This window comes from Lolium rigidum, chromosome 6 (assembly GCF_022539505.1).
Source record: "Lolium rigidum isolate FL_2022 chromosome 6, APGP_CSIRO_Lrig_0.1, whole genome shotgun sequence".
Classification (NCBI taxonomy): domain Eukaryota; kingdom Viridiplantae; phylum Streptophyta; class Magnoliopsida; order Poales; family Poaceae; genus Lolium; species Lolium rigidum.
This window is the reverse complement of record NC_061513.1, coordinates 256,345,379-256,364,094: the sequence shown is the minus strand read 5'-3', so window position 1 is coordinate 256,364,094 and position 18,716 is coordinate 256,345,379. Positions and strand designations below refer to the sequence as shown.

The 18,716-nt window shown below is 46.2% G+C and overlaps 3 protein-coding genes across 3 annotated transcripts; 2 read left to right on the top strand and 1 right to left on the bottom strand.

Annotated features, from left to right (window-relative positions):
* The first annotated feature begins 382 nt into the window (after window positions 1-382).
* LOC124659064 (protein MALE DISCOVERER 2-like) lies at window positions 383-3,886 on the top strand. The gene is made up of 12 exons (XM_047197022.1): window positions 383-479; window positions 595-727; window positions 993-1,064; window positions 1,221-1,364; window positions 1,432-1,533; window positions 1,656-1,720; window positions 1,808-2,251; window positions 2,563-2,753; window positions 2,842-2,974; window positions 3,065-3,222; window positions 3,358-3,546; window positions 3,641-3,886. Exons 1-12 carry the CDS (start codon window positions 383-385, stop codon window positions 3,884-3,886), a joined length of 1,974 nt encoding a protein of 657 aa, XP_047052978.1.
* A 2,125-nt stretch (window positions 3,887-6,011) lies between these two features.
* Window positions 6,012-7,633, top strand: LOC124665046 (CBL-interacting protein kinase 5-like). The gene has a single exon (XM_047202439.1). The coding sequence runs from the start codon at window positions 6,234-6,236 to the stop codon at window positions 7,602-7,604; it is 1,371 nt and encodes a 456-aa protein (XP_047058395.1). The 5' UTR covers window positions 6,012-6,233; the 3' UTR covers window positions 7,605-7,633.
* Window positions 7,634-9,134: 1,501 nt separating this feature from the next.
* LOC124668493 (signal recognition particle 14 kDa protein-like) lies at window positions 9,135-9,740 on the bottom strand. Its single transcript, XM_047205622.1, has 2 exons — window positions 9,610-9,740; window positions 9,135-9,529 (listed from the first exon to the last, which is right to left on the bottom strand). Exons 1-2 carry the CDS (start codon window positions 9,671-9,673, stop codon window positions 9,363-9,365), a joined length of 231 nt encoding a protein of 76 aa, XP_047061578.1. The 5' UTR covers window positions 9,674-9,740; the 3' UTR covers window positions 9,135-9,362.
* Window positions 9,741-18,716: the final 8,976 nt, after the last annotated feature.

The window sequence follows — 18,716 nt, the reverse complement described above, 5'->3', positions numbered from 1 at the left end:
CCCAGCTTTCGCGGAGCAGGAGGCCGAACCCGGCCAGCTGATCGACCAATGGGCTCCGGCGAATAGCTCGCCGGAACCAGCGCGGCGGTTTCCTGCCCTGTCCCCTCTTCCCGGACCTTCCTCTCCCCGGCGTCCTGCCTCCTGTTCCCGGCGTCTGCTCCACGTACAGGCATGATATATGACGAGGCTGACGAGAAACGCCCGGCCTGAAGCAAGGCCCGACCGGAGCTAGCGTCTCCGGCCCGGCCGTGCTGTTCGTCTGTACGTCCATCGGTCTAGTCTGGTTAGGGGTCTCGTTCAACGCTTCGAGAGAACCGCGCGTGTCGGGGGAGTACAGCGGCCGCCGGCCTGCCATTGTCTGCCCGGAGGCGCTCCCTTAGCCATGGGCGGCGCGCGGTGGGCGCTCCTCCTGCTCTTCGTCTCCCTCCTGCTGCTCCAGGTGCAGGCATGGCCCGGCGCCGCTCCGCTCAACGGCGAAGGTAACTGACGATGCCGTCTGGCAGAGGGCATTTCGCATTCTTGAGACGATCATTCGCAGCTTTCGTGTTTCTTGGTTGTGACTGGATGGTTCGTGATTTCGTGTGCGTGTGTTAGGATTGGCTTTGCTGGAGCTTAGGGCCAGGGTGGAGGGAGATCCCCATGGAGTCTTCGATGATTGGGATCCCATGGGCAACAATCCCTGCAGCTGGTCCGGCGTCCAATGCTCTGACGGCAAAGTGGAGATTCTGTAAGTTAGCGTTTCGTCTAAACTGTTTTCCCAAATGTTGATTGAAATGCCGCCCCACGATTATTGAAGTGCCAAATTTGATAGCTGTCTACATTGTTCAAACCATATTTGGTCCAAATTTATACTAGTGTTAGTTTCTTTCTTTGTTGAAATTAAGATGATTGTTTGCAAATCATGTTCATCTTTTGCTGATATGATTTCCTAAGGTACTACTGCATTAGTTATGCATCGTGTACCTTGAGTTCTTATCTCGTCTAATATGCAGGAACTTAACAGGTCGAGAACTAGCTGGAACTCTCGCACCTCAGATCGGAAGCCTACAAGGTCTAAGATCGCTGTGAGTATCTTTCCGATGCTTATCTCATATATCAGGACTTTGTCGAATAAAAATCTCAAATATCAGGAGTTAATTTTTCAGCTCCATTGCAGGTCCAACGCTTAGTCCATACTTCTATATATCTAGCTTATTTGCTTTTTGTTTATTTCTGTCTAGTTTACTTCCCAAGAACAATTTCCATGGACAAATTCCCAGAGAGTTTGGAGGGTTATCTGCACTTGAAGTACTGGATTTGAGTGCCAACAACTTGGATGGAGCAATTCCAAAAGAACTGGGTGCAATGCCACTGCTCAAACAGATGTAAGGCTAATTGCATCATCCTCTATCTCTACTTTGCTTCGTACAATGAAATACTATTGTATTTCAGATCGCTTCATAATAACCAGTTCCAAGATGGCTTCTCTTCTTTCGACATACAAGATAGAGCTGCCAAGCAAGCATGCTGCTTGAGAAGAACACTAGGTTGTTGGTAAGGGACTATATATGGCTCTACCTAGTGTTACTTTTGTTGTTGCTCAACCTAGCCATCAGATACTCCCAGGCTGCATTTCTGAAAGTTGTCTCACCTCCTAACTGATTTTTGTGTTTTAGGCTGGTGTCTATGAATTGGATTTCTTTCAACGGCGTCCGCGAGAAATATTGCACCGATCTACCAAGTAATTTGGCATTTACAGGACGTAAATTCAACCCTCTGTATCATGTGTTACACGTCATTAAACATTTAGATTTTGTATGTCTGTCAGGTCTTGGTGCGCCACACATCATGCAGAATTTGCAGTCCTTTGCAAGTGCCATGAGCCGCAGGCTGCTCCGTGAAGCTGGCAATCTGCCTGCTCTTTCAGGGAATGATCTGGCAAATTCAAAAGAAATCCCGAGACCTGTTGATGTCCTATCTCTAGGGAGTGGTTCATTTTCTGCGTTCCCAAAATCGAACGGACCGTTGCTTCCAGAATCTGTTCAGAATGTTGATCCTGCAACAGTGAAGCAGCTATCTGCACCAGTAACCCAATCAGCTGACAAAGAGTCATCTGGTGCAAAGTACAGCAAGTGGATTTATGTGCTCATTTTCCCAGCTGCAATATTACTCATTGTTGTGCCGATTTTGATTTGCCGGAAGCAAGGGCATGCATCGATGGCCCCCTGGAGAACAGGACTGAGTGGGCCACTTCAAAAGGCATTTGTAACAGGTAAACAATGGGTAAACACTCTTAGTATGCTATCTGGTTCCATAGCTTAGGAAGTTAATGCATCTCATGACTGAAACTGGAGAAATACATGCAAGGTACCAAACTCTAACAAAATCATTTTTTCCCGCATGCATAGCTTGAAAATACTTCAACAACCTCTGGTTCTTCTGCGATTCAGTATTTAAGATGCGCTAGATCCCTGCATTATCAATTCGGGATCTAGTGCTTCATATGTATATTTGTTGATATGCCATAGCCCCAGTCCCCAGGTAATGCAGTTTAACATTGTGTAGCTTAATTCTTGCATTCAGGTGTTCCAAAGCTAAACAGGCCAGAACTTGAAGCAGCTTGCGAGGATTTCAGCAACATCCTTAACACTTTCCCTAGCTGTACTGTGTTCAAGGGGACATTATCTAGCGGCGTTGAGATCTGTGTTGTCTCCACTTCCATTTCATCAATCAAAGACTGGCCCAAGAGTGCAGAAACGCTCTTCAGAAAAAAGGTTTATGACTCGGAACATCTTGTAGTAGCCAATTTGAACAACATTTCAATTCCGGTACTTTTCCTAATCACCCCATTCCCTTGTGTAGATAGATACACTGTCAAGAGTCAACCACAAGAACTTTGTCAATCTACTCGGATATTGCATAGAAAATCAACCATTCATGAGGATGATGGTGTACGAGTATGCTCCAAATGGAACTCTATCTGATCATCTTCATGGTAATAAGTTTTACTTACAAATTACCTCCTTTGCGCATAAGCCATAATAATGTATATATGTGCTTGCAAACTGAATTACTAACCTCGCAGTCAAGGTGTATGAGCATCTGGACTGGGCTGCGAGGATGAGGATCATCATGGGCATGGCCTACTGCCTCCAGTACATGCACCATGAACTTGAACCACCTGTGGCTGTAAACGATATGCGATCTGACGCAATCTTTATGACAGATGACTATGCTGCCAAAGTAAGCTATTTATTTGATGGAGTCAGTTTTGTTTTCTGGGACTGGGAGTTCAGTTAAGGCATGGTTCATTAACCAGCTAAATGGCCGCATCATTACAAAACCATCGATTGATTGAGATGAACATTGGTTTTGCAGATTGCTTATGTTGGCATGTGGAAAGAACTCGCAGACAGAGCGAAAGCTGCAAATCAGGATGGCAGTAGTAGTCGCTCTGAATCTGCTCCCGATCTCACGGGCAACATCTTCTGCTTCGGCGCGCTTCTGATGGAGATCATAACTGGAAAGCTTCCTGAACAAGACGATCATGAATCTATCTGCACCTGGGTATACATGACAAACTGCGCAATCTCAAACTGTAAACTTCATTTCTGACACACTGCATTGGTACGATTGTGAGTTTTTTCCCCCTACCGTGCAGGCTGCAGAGCATCTCAAAGCCAAGAGGTACACCGAGCTTGTCGACGAGTCGCTCCAGGATCACAAGGCCAACGAGCTTGAGGCCGTCTGCGAGGTGATCCAGGAATGCACCGACCCTGACCCGACGCGGAGGCCAGAGATGAGAGACGTCACGGGCAAGCTCAGGGAAGTCCTTGCCATCACGCCGGAGGGGCGGGGCCGCGGCTCTCACCCCTCTGGTGGGCTGAGCTCGAGTTACTGTCCATAAAGTCGAGCTAGTAGGATGCTGCTGTATATACACCATTTGCTTGGGTGGGCACCAACGTGGTGTGAGTTGTGAAAAATCCCTCTTGATCTTACTAACTGTTCCGCTGTAAACTTTTGCTGAATGTTGTGATCAGCCATGAGAAAAAATGTTGTAACCAACAGTTGTGATGCAACTAATGCACAGATTGATCTTTACTCAAGAGGGGAATACCATGGCATGTACAAACGAGTATTTATTTAAAAACATTATTGGTGTAAAAATTGCACAGAGTGCCTTGTGTTACTACCTGCGAGTCTTCAGAGTTTATCAGTTTCTGAATATGGCAACTGATTCAATAGTAATGATGCTAATTTAGGTCCGGCCAATCCATGGTTTAGGTTGTCCATGAAAACTACTACTCCCTCCGATCCCATTTAGTTGACGCAGCGAGTATAAGAATGACGTACTTCAAATATGTTGTTTTCTTGCCTGTCACTGTTGCTGGGTGAAATTGTGCACCAATTATTCAGAGGCTGCTCACCCAGTCAATCATGTTAGAGTGTCTCCTATCCACAACCTCCCCAAATTCTCATTTACAAATTAACAAGTGCCTTGTGCTAATCTAGGTCTTTAGTTTCTGAATATGGCAGCTGATTCAGTAGCTATGATGCTAATTTACGTCTGATCGATGCATGGCTCAGGTTTTCCATGACAACTAATATATTTCAAAGATGTTATTTTCTTGCCAGTCGCCGTTGCTCCGTTACACCAATTATTCATAGGCTACTACCCAATCAATCATGTTACAATGTCTCCTATCCACAAGCTCACCAATTTCTCATTTTCAGGTGTATTTGTGAACTTAACTTGTGGCAAATCCCGTGCATTGCACATCCGACACATGGCAGGACCGTGACCTACAACTGTACCAACTGAATATTCGTTTGTGGTAAATAAAAACCTGATAGAATCATCTTGATGCCACGGAGGAACTATGTGCGATCAACACATGGACTGAGCATGCTAACCTTACACATGTGCTGACATGTACCAGTCACATGCTCGGCAAGGAACAGTGTGTTTCGTCTACGGCTGAAACGTATGTTGATTGTGTTGACAAAGATGCAGCTGAAACTTCCATGGAAAAGAACAGGCCACGCAGGTTACTGCTTGATTAATGCTGTACATCTGAATGCGACATGGTTAATGCTGTACATCTGAATGCGACATGGTTAATGCTGCACTTCCGGTATCAAATTTCAACCAGCCAAATATGGCTCGTGACGTTTGTGGCAGCCTAATTAACCAAGAGCCCAAACTAGGTCAAAAAAGATGTGAACCTTTGCAATAAGAAAACGAGAGAAATATATGATTGAATGCATATGTGCATGTGTAATTCGAATTCCAGCTGTGCTGAACTGAGAATTCTGTGAGTCAAAAAATCAATGTAAAAGTACAGAATAGATCGCCCAGATAACCAAGCAGTCACCGTTGTTTAACAGATAACAGGCATCACAGTTTCATTTATGCAGTCCCAGATCACGTGTATGCGCAATGTACATGTTTAGAAGCCTACAAATACATAGATAAAATTGCAGATCAAAAAAAGGTTTACTCCACACACGAAAATGCAGACCACCCAAATAAAAGGCAGGTTGGTATCAGTTGCATCAAGATAACACAAGATTTGGAGCAACTACGGCCAAACTGCCCCAGAAACATATGCTGATCACATGCTCTCGCACTCTGATCTCGGGAAACTGTTGCTTATAGAAACCTAACAGCTTGTTGTACAGATTAGAAACATCCACCGTGATGACCACATGCAAGCTCAGAGATAAGTGGCTCTCTAAACAACACCTCATCAATTTCATATCTTGTTGTAGAAGCCAATCGTGGTTGCCACTCAAATACTATTCACATAATGCAAAAGCAGTTCCCAATTCACATCATGAAAGACACATGTAATAATTGCACGGAGAAGGGTCAGGCGATGGCAAAGCTGAGTTCAGAACAAGCCAGTGATCCTACAAATAGCAGCAGAAACCACAGCCATCCAACAGCAGTACCTGGTTTATTTTTAGGCAGCCTGTTCCAGCTCCGGCGGAAGGGTGAGTCCTGGCCTCATGTCAAGAGGAAAGCTCTAACCACCGTTCACTCGCTTCTTCTTCTCCTTCCTCATTTGATGATCCAAAGAGACCGGCCGCTTCTTGGTTCCCACCCAAACACAGCGCGCTCTCTCGCCCTTCACCTCTCCTCCCTCTCCCTCCCAGGGAGGGAGGAACACAGAGGCAAGAAGTGGCGCAGAGTAGACGCCTGTGAAACATTACCCTCCAGTTGCTGCTGTTGCGCCAAATAATTGAGCAGGATGGAGAGGAAGGCCACAATCCTCATGAACCGGTACGAGCTCGGCCGCATGCTCGGGCAAGGCACCTTCGCTAAGGTGTACCATGCACGCAACCTTGCGTCCAACCAGAGTGTCGCCATCAAGGTCATCGACAAGGAGAAGGTGTTGCGTGTCGGCATGATTGAGCAGATCAAGCGGGAGATCTCCATTATGCGCCTTGTTCGCCACCCCAACGTCGTCCAGCTGCATGAGGTCATGGCCAGCAAGAGCAAGATATACTTTGCCATGGAGTACGTCCGGGGCGGCGAACTCTTTGGCAGGGTAGCCAGGGGCCGGCTCAAGGAAGATGCTGCAAGGAAGTATTTTCAGCAGTTGATAGGGGCTGTGGACTTCTGCCACAGCCGTGGTGTCTATCACCGCGACCTCAAGCCGGAGAACCTTCTCGTGGATGAGCATGGAAATCTCAAGGTGTCTGACTTTGGGCTGAGTGCCCTCAAGGAGTGTCAGAAGCAAGACGGGCTGCTGCACACGACATGCGGCACACCTGCATATGTTGCACCAGAGATAATCAACAAGAAGGGCTATGACGGAGAAAAGGCAGACATATGGTCTTGTGGTGTCATACTCTTTGTTCTGCTCGCCGGCTACCTCCCGTTCCAAGACTCAAATTTGATGGAGATGTACCGAAAGATCAGCAGAGGAGATGTCAGGTATCCACAGTGGTTCACTTCTGATGCCCGCAAGCTTCTACCCAGGCTGCTCGATCCAAATCCAAACACAAGGATCACCATGGACAAGCTGATTGAGCACCCCTGGTTCAAGAAAGGGTACAAACCAGCAGTGATGCTGGGAACGCCACGTAGCTCGAACAGCCTCAATGATGTCCAGGCTGCTTTCAGCACTGACCACAAGGAGGCAGAAGAACCAGATAGCCCTTTGAAGCCAGTGAGCTTGAATGCGTTTGACATCATCTCCCTCTCCAAAGGATTTGATCTTTCAGGCTTATTTGAGCAGAATCAAGAGCAGAAGGCGAGCTCGCGGTTCATGACCCATAAACCAGCATCAGCAATAGTGTCAAAGCTGGAGCAGATAGCAGAGACAGAGAGCTTCAAGGTGAAGAAGCATGACGGACTGGTGAAGCTGCAGGGATCCAAAGAAGGGAGGAAGGGGCAGCTTGCGATCGATGCGGAGATCTTCGAAGTGACGCCATCCTGCTATGTTGTTGAGGTGAAGAAGTCGGCAGGGGACACACTGGAGTACGAAAGGTTCTGCAAAAAGGACCTGAGACCTTCACTCAAGGACATCTGCTGGAGCACGCAGGCAGAGGAAAAAAATCCATCACTACCACCTCTAACTCCGTCCTCTAAGTCGATCACAAGAAATGCCATTTAAGTGCAACCTCATTGGAGATGCAATTACAATCCGTTGTCCCCTCTCTTTTTTCCCTCCTTCACAAAGAGCCGAGACTTTGTTCACTTGAGCATCAAGCTTCAGGGTTCTTCGCTGATCTTTCTGCAGTTTCCCCTTTTTTAGTAGCAATTGTTGAGCATGGATGTCCTGCTCTTTTCACCAATAGAAGCACGGAAATTGACAGTGACATCCCTCCAGTGTTGCTCCAGGACAAGCATACCATCGCCTGCAGAAGACATGAGTTAGGGAACTACAGACATTATAGGGTACCAAAATCCACAAATAAATGGGTAAAACAAATGAAATGCTAACTGATACAGCAAAAAATAATAAAACAAAGGATATGTAAGTAGTTTTATATGATAGATCAGTGTGGCAGACGGCACATAAGAAATTCACCGTGTCATATTTCCTGTATTATATCTTGCGGCTTGAGCACAACTTACTTGTCATGATGTTGCAAGTAAAATGCATACACACAACGGGAATTTGCTGGTGAAGGAATAGATTCTAAATTGCTCAAAGATTATTCATCTATGTGTTATGTTGGAATGTAGTAGTAGATAAAGATAAACCATGGGACCATGTAAAGTGTAATTTGTTGATATATATATACCTTCATATCAAGTTGCTTGTACAAAAAAACACCTTCAGCCAGACCCCATAGCTGCACACACACCACACCACCACGAATGAACGCTTCTTGTCAAACAATTCAGATTAAACCATTTTCAGCAGAAACAAGACACAGCCAACTTACAGATAATCAAAATCATGTGAAATATAGAAGGTGACAGCAAGAGGAGTCAAAGAAGTAGAGATCTTTTGAAAACATTTCGTTCTAATTGACGAACCAGTTGACATAACTAACAGCAGACCTCCACATTAATTCTCAAACTGCATAGTTATGTATATATATCTTGTTCATACATCTTAATTTTGTTTTATTTGTAACAGATCTAAACCAGGAAAGGATATTAAATCAAACTTATCAGACGTGATTGCATTTCAGAAGTCTATGAGTATCAAGACTCCAAGTAGATAACCTGCTCAAGCAGCAGTTCTAGTAAACAACTTGTTCTTAACTAAGCAAAACAAAATCCACGACACACAGTTCCATCTGCCGTGATGACTCAAATAACCTAGAAAGCAAGAAGTAACTAAATGCGCACTGAAATGTTATGGCACATATGTAATAAGGAAGCAGATCATTTTTATACAAAAATCAAGAGTAAAGTGGCCTCCCAGGACCTCTGGAAGGGTTCCTACATGATAAACACAAACATTTCACAATCCAATCGTCATCCAGAAGAGTTTTTACATCACTGTTAAATTCACCCCAGTTGCCTCAAATATGCTCCCAAAGTTATCCCACGAGCCCAGTAAGCCGAAACATCAGACAGAACAGCACTAACAGCTTCCTCAAAGAACTATTAACAGGTAAATAAAAGTGTAATAGTAGTATTATTCTTCATCAGATAGCACAGCTTTCCTCAAAGAACTATTAACAGGTAAATAAAAGTGTAATAGTAGTATTATTCTTCATCAGATAGCAGTTGAGCAGGTGAGTTCAAGCTCGCAGCATTCACAATTTCACATGGGAAAGAAGGGATGCCTATTGCTTCATGTCAGTTACAATAAGTTACATATAACAAAATAACAGATACTACTAATTTCCCCCTTTCGCGAGTAGCAACATCGCGAGAACCCTAACCATCAGAGACAGGGCGTGCTCGGAGGTCAGGGCTTCGCGGCCGCAACTGTGCTCGCCGGAGACGCGTCGGCTGCTACTACCGCGGTGGTGGAGGGAGAGGCGGAGGCGGCGATGGCCGCTGCTTCTGCCTCGGCGGCCGCCTCCTGCTTGCGCTCGTAATCGAGATACATGTTGATGGCCTTGGTGCAGATCACTGGGGAGATAGAGGAGTTAAGGCCCGTTGGTGAAAGCATACGAGCACAGGAATTGTCTATGGAGAGAAAAGGAACGCACCTCCGGCACCGATGAAGGAGAAGAAGCGGAGGACCGTGGTGGAGGCTTCGCCGGCGGCGGCCATGGTTGCTGGCGGCGAGGGAGGCGCTTTGACTGGGCTAAGTTTTCCGGGCTTAGTTTCTCGGCTTCATTTCGGGCTATGTGTGAAAGATACACAGCCGTGGGCCACGATTTGTTGTGGGCTTAGCAAGTAGAACATGCTACATGGATTTGATTTGTTCTCAAAGAAATTCTCAAAAAAAAAAAAAATGCTTCTCAAAGGAAAAACTTCGTGTTCATCCATGGGACCAAGGTGTTGAGACCGAGGAAAAGACCCCAAGAAGAAAAAGAGCTGAAGTCCCTAGGTCCAGTACTACCGTCCGAGGAACCGATACAAATGATCATGGTCGTCAAGCGATACCCAGAAGGCCTCCTCCAAGCACTAGAAACAGTAGTACCGTTCGAGGAACAGGTACTACCGCTTGACACCAGGAGCGGAAACAATGCTCCCCCTAACACTGCACTACTGCTCAACCTCTTCCCTCTCTTAGATGGGGCCACAGAAGTGACCCGACAATGCACCAGTATTACCGCATATTGCCTGAATTCGACAAGTTTTGGTTGAGCGGTACTAGTTGTACTGCTGCTCGAGTCGCAACTTAAATGCAAATCTCGGATCCAAGACCCATCTGTCCCCTTGCCTCTTACATATTCATGGCTAGGCTATATAAAAGACCCTCACCTCATATGTAAACTCTACGCTGAGTTTAGGATTAGAAATAGGCATGTGCCTTTCTCCCAAGTGGGATAAGGTCCCTCTCCTTAGATAACTAGAATGAATCTATTGAGGTGTATCCAGGCCCCTCCTTGTATCGGATCTCTTTTCTGAGTAAACTCTATCGTTGTTGATCTCTTGCTAAGCAACTAATCCCTCGATCTCAAAATGTAAGGTGCCTAAGGATTAGTTAAAAGTGAATGTTTTTTAAGTTTGACCAATTTTACACAAAAAAGTTGAATATTTACAATACTAAATTAGTATCAATAAATTGACCATAAAGTATATTTTCTTAATGCGTCCATTACATATTGTAGATACAATATTTTTTTCTAAATATTTTGTCAAAGTTAGTAAGGTTTGATTTTTGACCAATCATTATACGCCTTACATTTTGGGACGGGGGTATCAATTTGCAATCTCTTTACTTTTCAAATTATATCCATTGTTTGGCAATGTTTCACAAGGAATTCTACTTCGGTGTGATTTTCTTGCGGATCCTATTGCGTTGGCGAATCAGGTCAATGAGGGCAACCAATGTGTGTTGTGTTGAGTTTGTACCTTAATTCTCATTCATATTCATCGCGTTCTACATTGCGTTCATCGTATTCTTCATCCACAAACTATTAATCCGTGAGACGGGCCAATTCCAAGTGGTTAACCCACACCATAATTAGGGATGCAATCGGACCGGGTCGGCTTTTGTCACCTATACCATATTTCTCGGCGGATTCGACGCGGATTGGATGATAAACGATTGCGGATTCGAATACAGATATACCAAGGATTCGGAACAAAAACGGAGCAGACTTGGGTAAGAAGAAAAAGTTAGCCATATATGTCCGTGCATAAGTATGTTAACAAACCATAGAACCAATTTTTTTTGATAAAACAAGTTTAACAAAACACTCATAAATAAATAATATTAACACGATATAATGAATAAATATAACATAACGACATGAACAAAGTAGATTCATATGCATGAACAAGGCACACATAAGGGCTAGGATAACACCCATGTATGGTTCAGTAGCCCAACATCCTAACAAATTTAGACTCCATACTCGATAGAGTGACTACCTAAGTGAGATATTATTTAACGGGCGAACTTGACATATCATTAATTACTAAATATGCTTCATTATTTTTTATTTTTTAATGTTTTAGATGAAAATCGGATTACTCAGATAAAAACCATAGGATAATGCTAAATAATTTTTGGATGTAGATATCCGGGTGCTATTTGGCATACCATATTTGTATCGTATCTGGCATCAAGTTTGGAATCGTATATCCTTATCGATTCTTTCAAACCAAATATGGGTTATGTAAAACACGTTCAAAATCGAATTCGATGCGTAAACTATCCTAGTTTTTACACTCCTAACGATAAGCGAACAATAGAATTTTTCGATAAAAGGAATATGTTAATATTAAGATGATAACTATACTTAACCTTTACAACAACATAATGACTAGAACAAGTCTAACGTGGGCGCATATAATTTTTTGTGAGCTAATATGTTCTCAACTTCTCAAGCGTGGAGAAAGTACTCTTGAAGTTAGCAGGAGTAGTTCATTTTCTTACACAAATCTAAACCCACTTTCAGTTCAGTAAACAAAAATGCATTAAGCTTAAACCAGCTAAACCATAAAGTCAACCGAAAGTCAACTACTTGTCACTATGATCTCTACGAATGAAAAACTGCCATCACAGACCATCGGCCAGTCCTTGCAGGCCCCACCGACACCTACTTCCGGCAATGCTGGCTGCAAACCGCCAAATCTCTCCTATCTAAAAAGAAGGAACGCGTTCCGTCGTCAAACCTGGCACCGTGGTACGTTGTTCTTTCGTCGCGCTTCATCCACTCCTCTCCGATCACCCCGTATGCGTCTAAGTGGGCCAAGCCCAACTAATCCCAGTTAACAAAATCTCATCAACCTGTCTATCCGCGATTCCCTCCGAACGTTTCCAGTTTTGTTGCCAATCCCTCGCAAGCCTAGACGCACCTGCCTCCTAAACCCCAAACATTTCCACCCGCGGGACCTAATCTCATCGGCGTTCTCCTCGCGCCGCCAGGGGATCCCCCACCCTATATTGTCCTCCTCCACGCGCATGATCCGCAGGTCGCCGACGTCCTCCTCCACGCGCTTGATCCGCAGGTCGCCGACGTCCTCCTCGCTTGGCCATGCGAGCTCTCCATCATCATCCTCGCACGGCTGGCTAAGCTCGCCATTTTCTTCCAGGCGCGGCCCGTCGAGGGCACATCTCACTCATCGTTGTCGTCCTCCTCCACGCTCGGGACTCGAAGGTCGTCGGCGTCCTACACGCTCTGCCATGTCAGCTCGTCTCACCATCGACCTCGGCCCCATGTCCCACCAAACAATACTCAAGTACCACCCGATCTACACCCAGTGTCGTCGAGGGCACGTTGCGCTGGGACAAGTCGGATCTGGGCATGGAGGGACGGTATCTGTCTGAATTTTCGAACACCGTTACTTTTCAATATGTGGATCTTTATTGTTACATTGCAGCTTCGATTTTTGTCATATACATTGCTTCTACAAGTAGTACCGAATACTATTCTACTGTTACATGAGTGAAACTGATGTATGTACCTTGATACAAAATACGTGGTTAGTTCGTAGTAAACCTTGATACGAAATATTATCTGGCCTATTGTAAATAGAATTTTAAGAGTGGTGTAAGCATTTGATAGATGAATAACTTCTGAATGGCATATAAATAACATTCCCTGACAATCTTTGTCCATTGATGACACACACACCCTCATCATTGAGTCCGATGGCTACCTGATTTCGATATTAGAACAAGATTTTTATTTATCTGTTTATTTGGTTGGATTTGCAGTCCACTATGGGCAATGGTATGCTCAGGGGAAGGCAGGAGCTGAATAGTAGGAGGGTCGATCAGCTGATGGTCGATGCTACTGCTGGACACGGTGGTTGATGATCTTACTATCAAGGTAAGTCGGTACTATGTTCAACTTTTGAGGAAAAAACATTTGTAGTTAGTGGTAAATTGACGTGTGGTTTCACCCTTCATTTATGTGTCTGTAATTTTCTCACTGAAAATGTTAAGCAAATACAACCCTTGAAGCATTATATACTGTTGTAGATATAAATTCTTGTAAGTTGACTGTCCTGACAATAAGATTCACATCTGTATGGTACTTTTTAGATGAAGCTTTGAATTTGAGATCAAACTTATGACAATTGCTTCACTGTTGCCCAGTGCCATCTCTGCTACAAAATATACATGTAGTAAATTCTTGCATGGAGAAGGCTAAAGGCAAGAGCTATATTTTCATGTTCCCCCGTCGCAGTCAATACTTGGTTTTATTTCATTATACTTGCTACTTCGGAGTGGGAATTTTTTTTCTCCCTTCATAACAACCACAATGGGAACACAGGGAGCCGTGCCTCCCGGGTTGCTTGCGCGGGCGACTCCGGAGGCGACCACAAAACCCTAGAAAAGCGCGTTGCGACCCTCCCTCCCTCCATGGCCACCGCCGGTGGTGGCGGCGGCGCCGGCCGCCAAAGGCGGTGGTTTGTGTGGCGCAGCCCGATGAAATCCCTTCGCGCGGAGGGGCGTCGTCGCACAGGCCGCGCGGGTCGGGAGACGGCACGGTGATGGAGCGGCGGATGATGGTCTGGCGGCGAGGCGACGGATGAGGCTGCGCGGCGGTGGCGGCGTGCCTGCCGGAGGCGGCACTCGGGCCCAATCTGGGCCTGACCTGGGCCGGGTGGGCCGCTGCCTTGGCGTGTCTTGTGCGATGTCGCTAGCGGCGGGCTTGCGCTGGCTGCCCCCCCGCTCCCATCTCCCTCCTCCCGCCCTCTCCTCGTCTGTCGCTGGTTGAGGACGGAGGGCGGGCGTGCAGGCGAGCAGCAGGTGGCTGCTCTGCTACGCCCCGGCGGATCCCGGCGGCGGAAGCTGCGGGCCAGCGCGCTCCTGCGACGACAAGTCTAGGCCCCCCTGCTGGCTCTACTTCTCCATCGGCCTTCTTCACCGACTCAGCTCTACCTTGCATCAAACGGTCTTCGGAGGTCCTTGTTCTAGGGTCAGGGCGAAATTCCCGCGCGGCGGCAGCCTACGCTGTCAACGGCGACGCCCGAGGGAGCAGTTACCTTCCTGAAGGCGTTGGCATGACTCTGCTCGGACTTCCTCCTCGAGCACCGGGGGAAACTCCAGGTCCAGCTGACGTACCGGGAAACGGCGGCATCTCAGCGCCGCTACATTCTTGAAGGCGCTGCTTTGGTTGCGAGTGGAGTACTAGATGTGGCAGCCATAGGTCGATGATGCGCTTCTGGACCCCCCTACAACTCTACACCAGTTCTGCCGAAGACCTGCCGACTCTCCAGGCACAATAGGTGCGAGGTACGTTGGACTAGGCAGTCCTGGAGCTGAAACATTCCCGGAGGTGTCTGGCAACGGCGGTGTTGCGGCCCTGTTGCTCTGAGTCCGTCCGCCTCGTTACTCTCGGCTGGAGGCATGGTTAGCTGTGGCCCAATGTTGTTGCGGTCTGTAGAGGGCACCTCCTTGCCAAGTTGTAGTCGCTTGGAGAGGACGGTCATGTGTGTGCGTCGCGTGTGTGTGTCCCTCCTTCTGGAGGTTGTACCCCTGTTGTTTTCTATCTGTTCAATGAAATGAAACGCAAAACCTCTTGGGTTTTCTCGAAAAAAATAGAACAACCACAATGCTATTCCATTAATTAACCTCCTGGTTTTGTTTAGTTGTGCAGGTTACAGTAAAGGCCAGGTCAAAATGTGTTGGACCTGGAGTGTTGAATCGAGTAAACTTTTGTGGTAAACAGTAATCTGGTTGGTCTTGATTGCAAGCATTTCAGTGTACACTTGTGGTTAAAGGCTGGTAGGATGGGTTGTTTGATTATTAGGCAATTTCCATGTGAGTTTAATTACCGAAAGCAAGATTACAGATGCACAAGCATACTTAACCATACACATCAGACTAAGCACATGCATCAGATCTAAACATGGAATAAGTAGCAGTGCAAGGTAGGAGAGTAAAAACACGTACATCGCGACCGGGAAGGTCGCACCAGAGACGAGCACCACCACCACCATGGGAGTTGTTGATGTCGCCCATGGTGTAGTCGGATCCGTCGATGAAGCAGCCGAACCATCGATGAAGAAGACGAACAGCAGCGAGCGAGCCGCGCCGAGACGCTCCCCAAAAACCTTATCGCCCGTCTCCCGGTGCAGGATCTCAACGGACGGGGTTTCGGAGGCCTGCTCTCCCGGACGACTGTGCACGCAATCGCCGGGATGGGGAAGACTAGAGAGTAGCACAGCAAAAGGAACTTCGCGAGAGAGAGAGAGATCTAAGAGCACTGTTTCCAGATCTGATCGGTCTCCTTGTATATCCTGGGAGGAAGCCGACCCGCCCGCGTTGACACGCGTAGGAAGCCAGGGACACGCGGCGAGCATGCACATGCAGATCGACACGTACCCAACATAGTTGGTGCACCAAGTAAAAATTTAGGCTTCCTTGAGTGTGTCTCGAACTCGAACTCGAGTCACGAAACGCGATGTGCGTGTGTGACGTGTCGTGACGTGACGTGCCGTGCCGAGCCGAGACGGGCGGGCGGAGGAGGAGGAGTGCGCGAGGGCTTCTTCTATTCTCACTCACTTGGAATGACTAGAACAGCAACCCTTATATACCACTCCAACTCTCTCCCAACTAGCAATGTGGGACTAAACTTTGTCCCCCAAGGCTGTCCCAAGCTGCCAACGTGATGGGCCTTGAGATTTCAGGAATTGTAGACTATATGAGCTGCCTTACTGGGCCGCAGCCCATCTACATTTAACAATCCCCCACCAGATCTCATATGCACATCAGATGACACATTAGTTCCATTTACTGTTTAATATACCTGCACTTCGGTGGAGACTGCTAAGTTGAACTTCCACTTAGGCAAGGTGCTACGCTTGACTACAACTCGAACAATGGACTATGCCTTGAATTGTCGGTCTTTGTGCAGCAAGTTTCGCTCAATGCCGGCACGGTACTAGGCTACCTTAGCCTTCCCTCGGGTGGAGCTTATAAGTCATACTCCTCGGCCCTTCATGAGCTTACTAGAGATTCACCCAAATCTCCCACACTATGACCAGTAGTGTCACTCATATAGGTGTGTTCTTCAAAAGATCGCCTCGTAGGACGGCGTCTTCGCTCATCAAGAGCCGCTCGTAACACATTAAGGCATTGTCAACCTGCCTTACAGGTAGCTATGAGAGAATTGCATCCGCAGCGGAGTGGGAGTATTAAATTTTCTCTCAACTCGGTTGCTCCGGTTTGTTTTCCCGGGTCCTACTTCACGGAATTTCCGATCACATAGGTTGGGTTACCCCTCGGCAACTCAAGTGGGTCTCAAACCCATCTCCCTCGATGCTAGGTCTATCATATTTCTTGATAGTCCTTTTGTGAAAGGATCTGCCGGATTTTTAGCACTTTGGACATAATCCAATGCTATCACTCCGGAGTTCTTCGGTTTTCGACGAGCTTCAATCTCCTCTTGATATGTTTGGAACTTTTCATATTATCCTTAGAACTTTTCACTTTGACAATCACAGCTTGATTATCACAGTTCATGAGGATAGCCGGTATTGGTTTTTCAACCATAGGCAAGTCCATCAAGAGCTCACGAAGCCATTCCGCTTCGACGATGAGCCGTATCTAATGCCGTGAGTTCCGCTTCCATAGTTGACCTCGTTAAGATGGTCTCGCTTGCAAGACTTCCAGAAACAGCGCCACCACCAAGAGTGAAAACATATCCACTTGTGGCTTTCATTTTAGCATCGTAAATCCAATTGGAATCACTATACCCTTCAAGTCCTCTTGGATACCCGGTATAATGAATTCCATAACTCATGGTTCCCTTTAGATAGCGCATTACTCTCTCAAGAGCATGCCAATGATCATCTCCCGGGTTGGCTACAAACCGGCTAAGTTTGCATACAGCAAACGAGATATCGAGCCTCGTAGCGCAAGCTAAGTACATGAGTGAACCAATGATTTGAGAGTATCTCAATTGATCTTTAGTTGCCTTTTCATTCTTTCGAAGCAAGACACTAGGATCATAAGGTGTGAGAGAAGATTTGCAATCAGCATAGCCAAATCTGCTCAACACCTTCTCAACATAATGAGATTGCACAAGAGTAATCCCATTATTCCCATCTCTCAATAACTTGATGTTCAATATAACATCAGCTTCTCCAAGATCTTTCATCTCGAAACACTGAGATAAGAAGGTTTTTACCTCCTCAATCACTTTGAGACTTGTCCCCAAAATTAGTATGTCATCCACATACAAGCATAGGACAACTCCCTCACCCCCACCATGGCGGTAGTACACACATTTGTCGGCTTCATTAACAACAAAGCCCACAGATGTCAAAGTTCTTTGGAACTTCTCATGCCATTGTTTGGGTGCTTGTTTGAGACCATACAAAGATTTCTTTAATTTACACACCTTTCTTTCTTGACCTTGTAGTACAAAACCATCAAGTCTGTTCCATGTAAATTTCCTCGTCCAACTCTCCATTTAGGAAAGCCGTCTTAACGTCCATTTGATGAACGAGAAGACCGTGTGAGGCAGCCAATGACAGTAGTACTCGAATGGTGGTCAATCTCGCCACAGGTGAGTAAGTATCGAAGAAATCTTCGCCTTCCTTTTGGGTATAGCCTTTGGCTACAAGCCGAGCCTTGTACTTCTCAATAGTACCATCAGCTCGAAGCTTCTTCTTAAATACCCATTTACATCCTACAGGTTTGCACCCATAAGGACGCTCTGATAACTCCCACGTTCCATTAGCTAAGATGGAATCCATCTCGCTTTGAACCGCTTCCTTCCAGTAGTCTGCATCAGGAGATGCGAGAGCTTCTGAAATGGTAGTGGGAGTATCATCCACAAGATACACAATGAAATCATTACCAAAAGACTTTGCAGTCCTTTGTCTCTTACTCCTTGTGGGAGCTTCATTGTCATCTTCATCGAATCTGAACTCTCATCATCAGATTCCTCATCAGACTCCATAGGAGTTTCATGTATTGGATCAGATTCCCAACTAGACATGCCATGCATATCTCTCATAGGGAATATATCCTCAAAGAATGTAGCATCTCTTGATTCAAAGATGGTGCCAACATTCATGTCGTCCACTCTGCATTTCACCACAAGAAATCTATAAGCAATGCTATGGGCAGCATAGCCAAGAAAGACACAATCCACGGTTTTTGGTCCAAGCTTTCGCTTTTTGGTGATTGGCAAATTCACTTTAGCCAAACAACCCCAGTGTTCGTAGGTAGGAG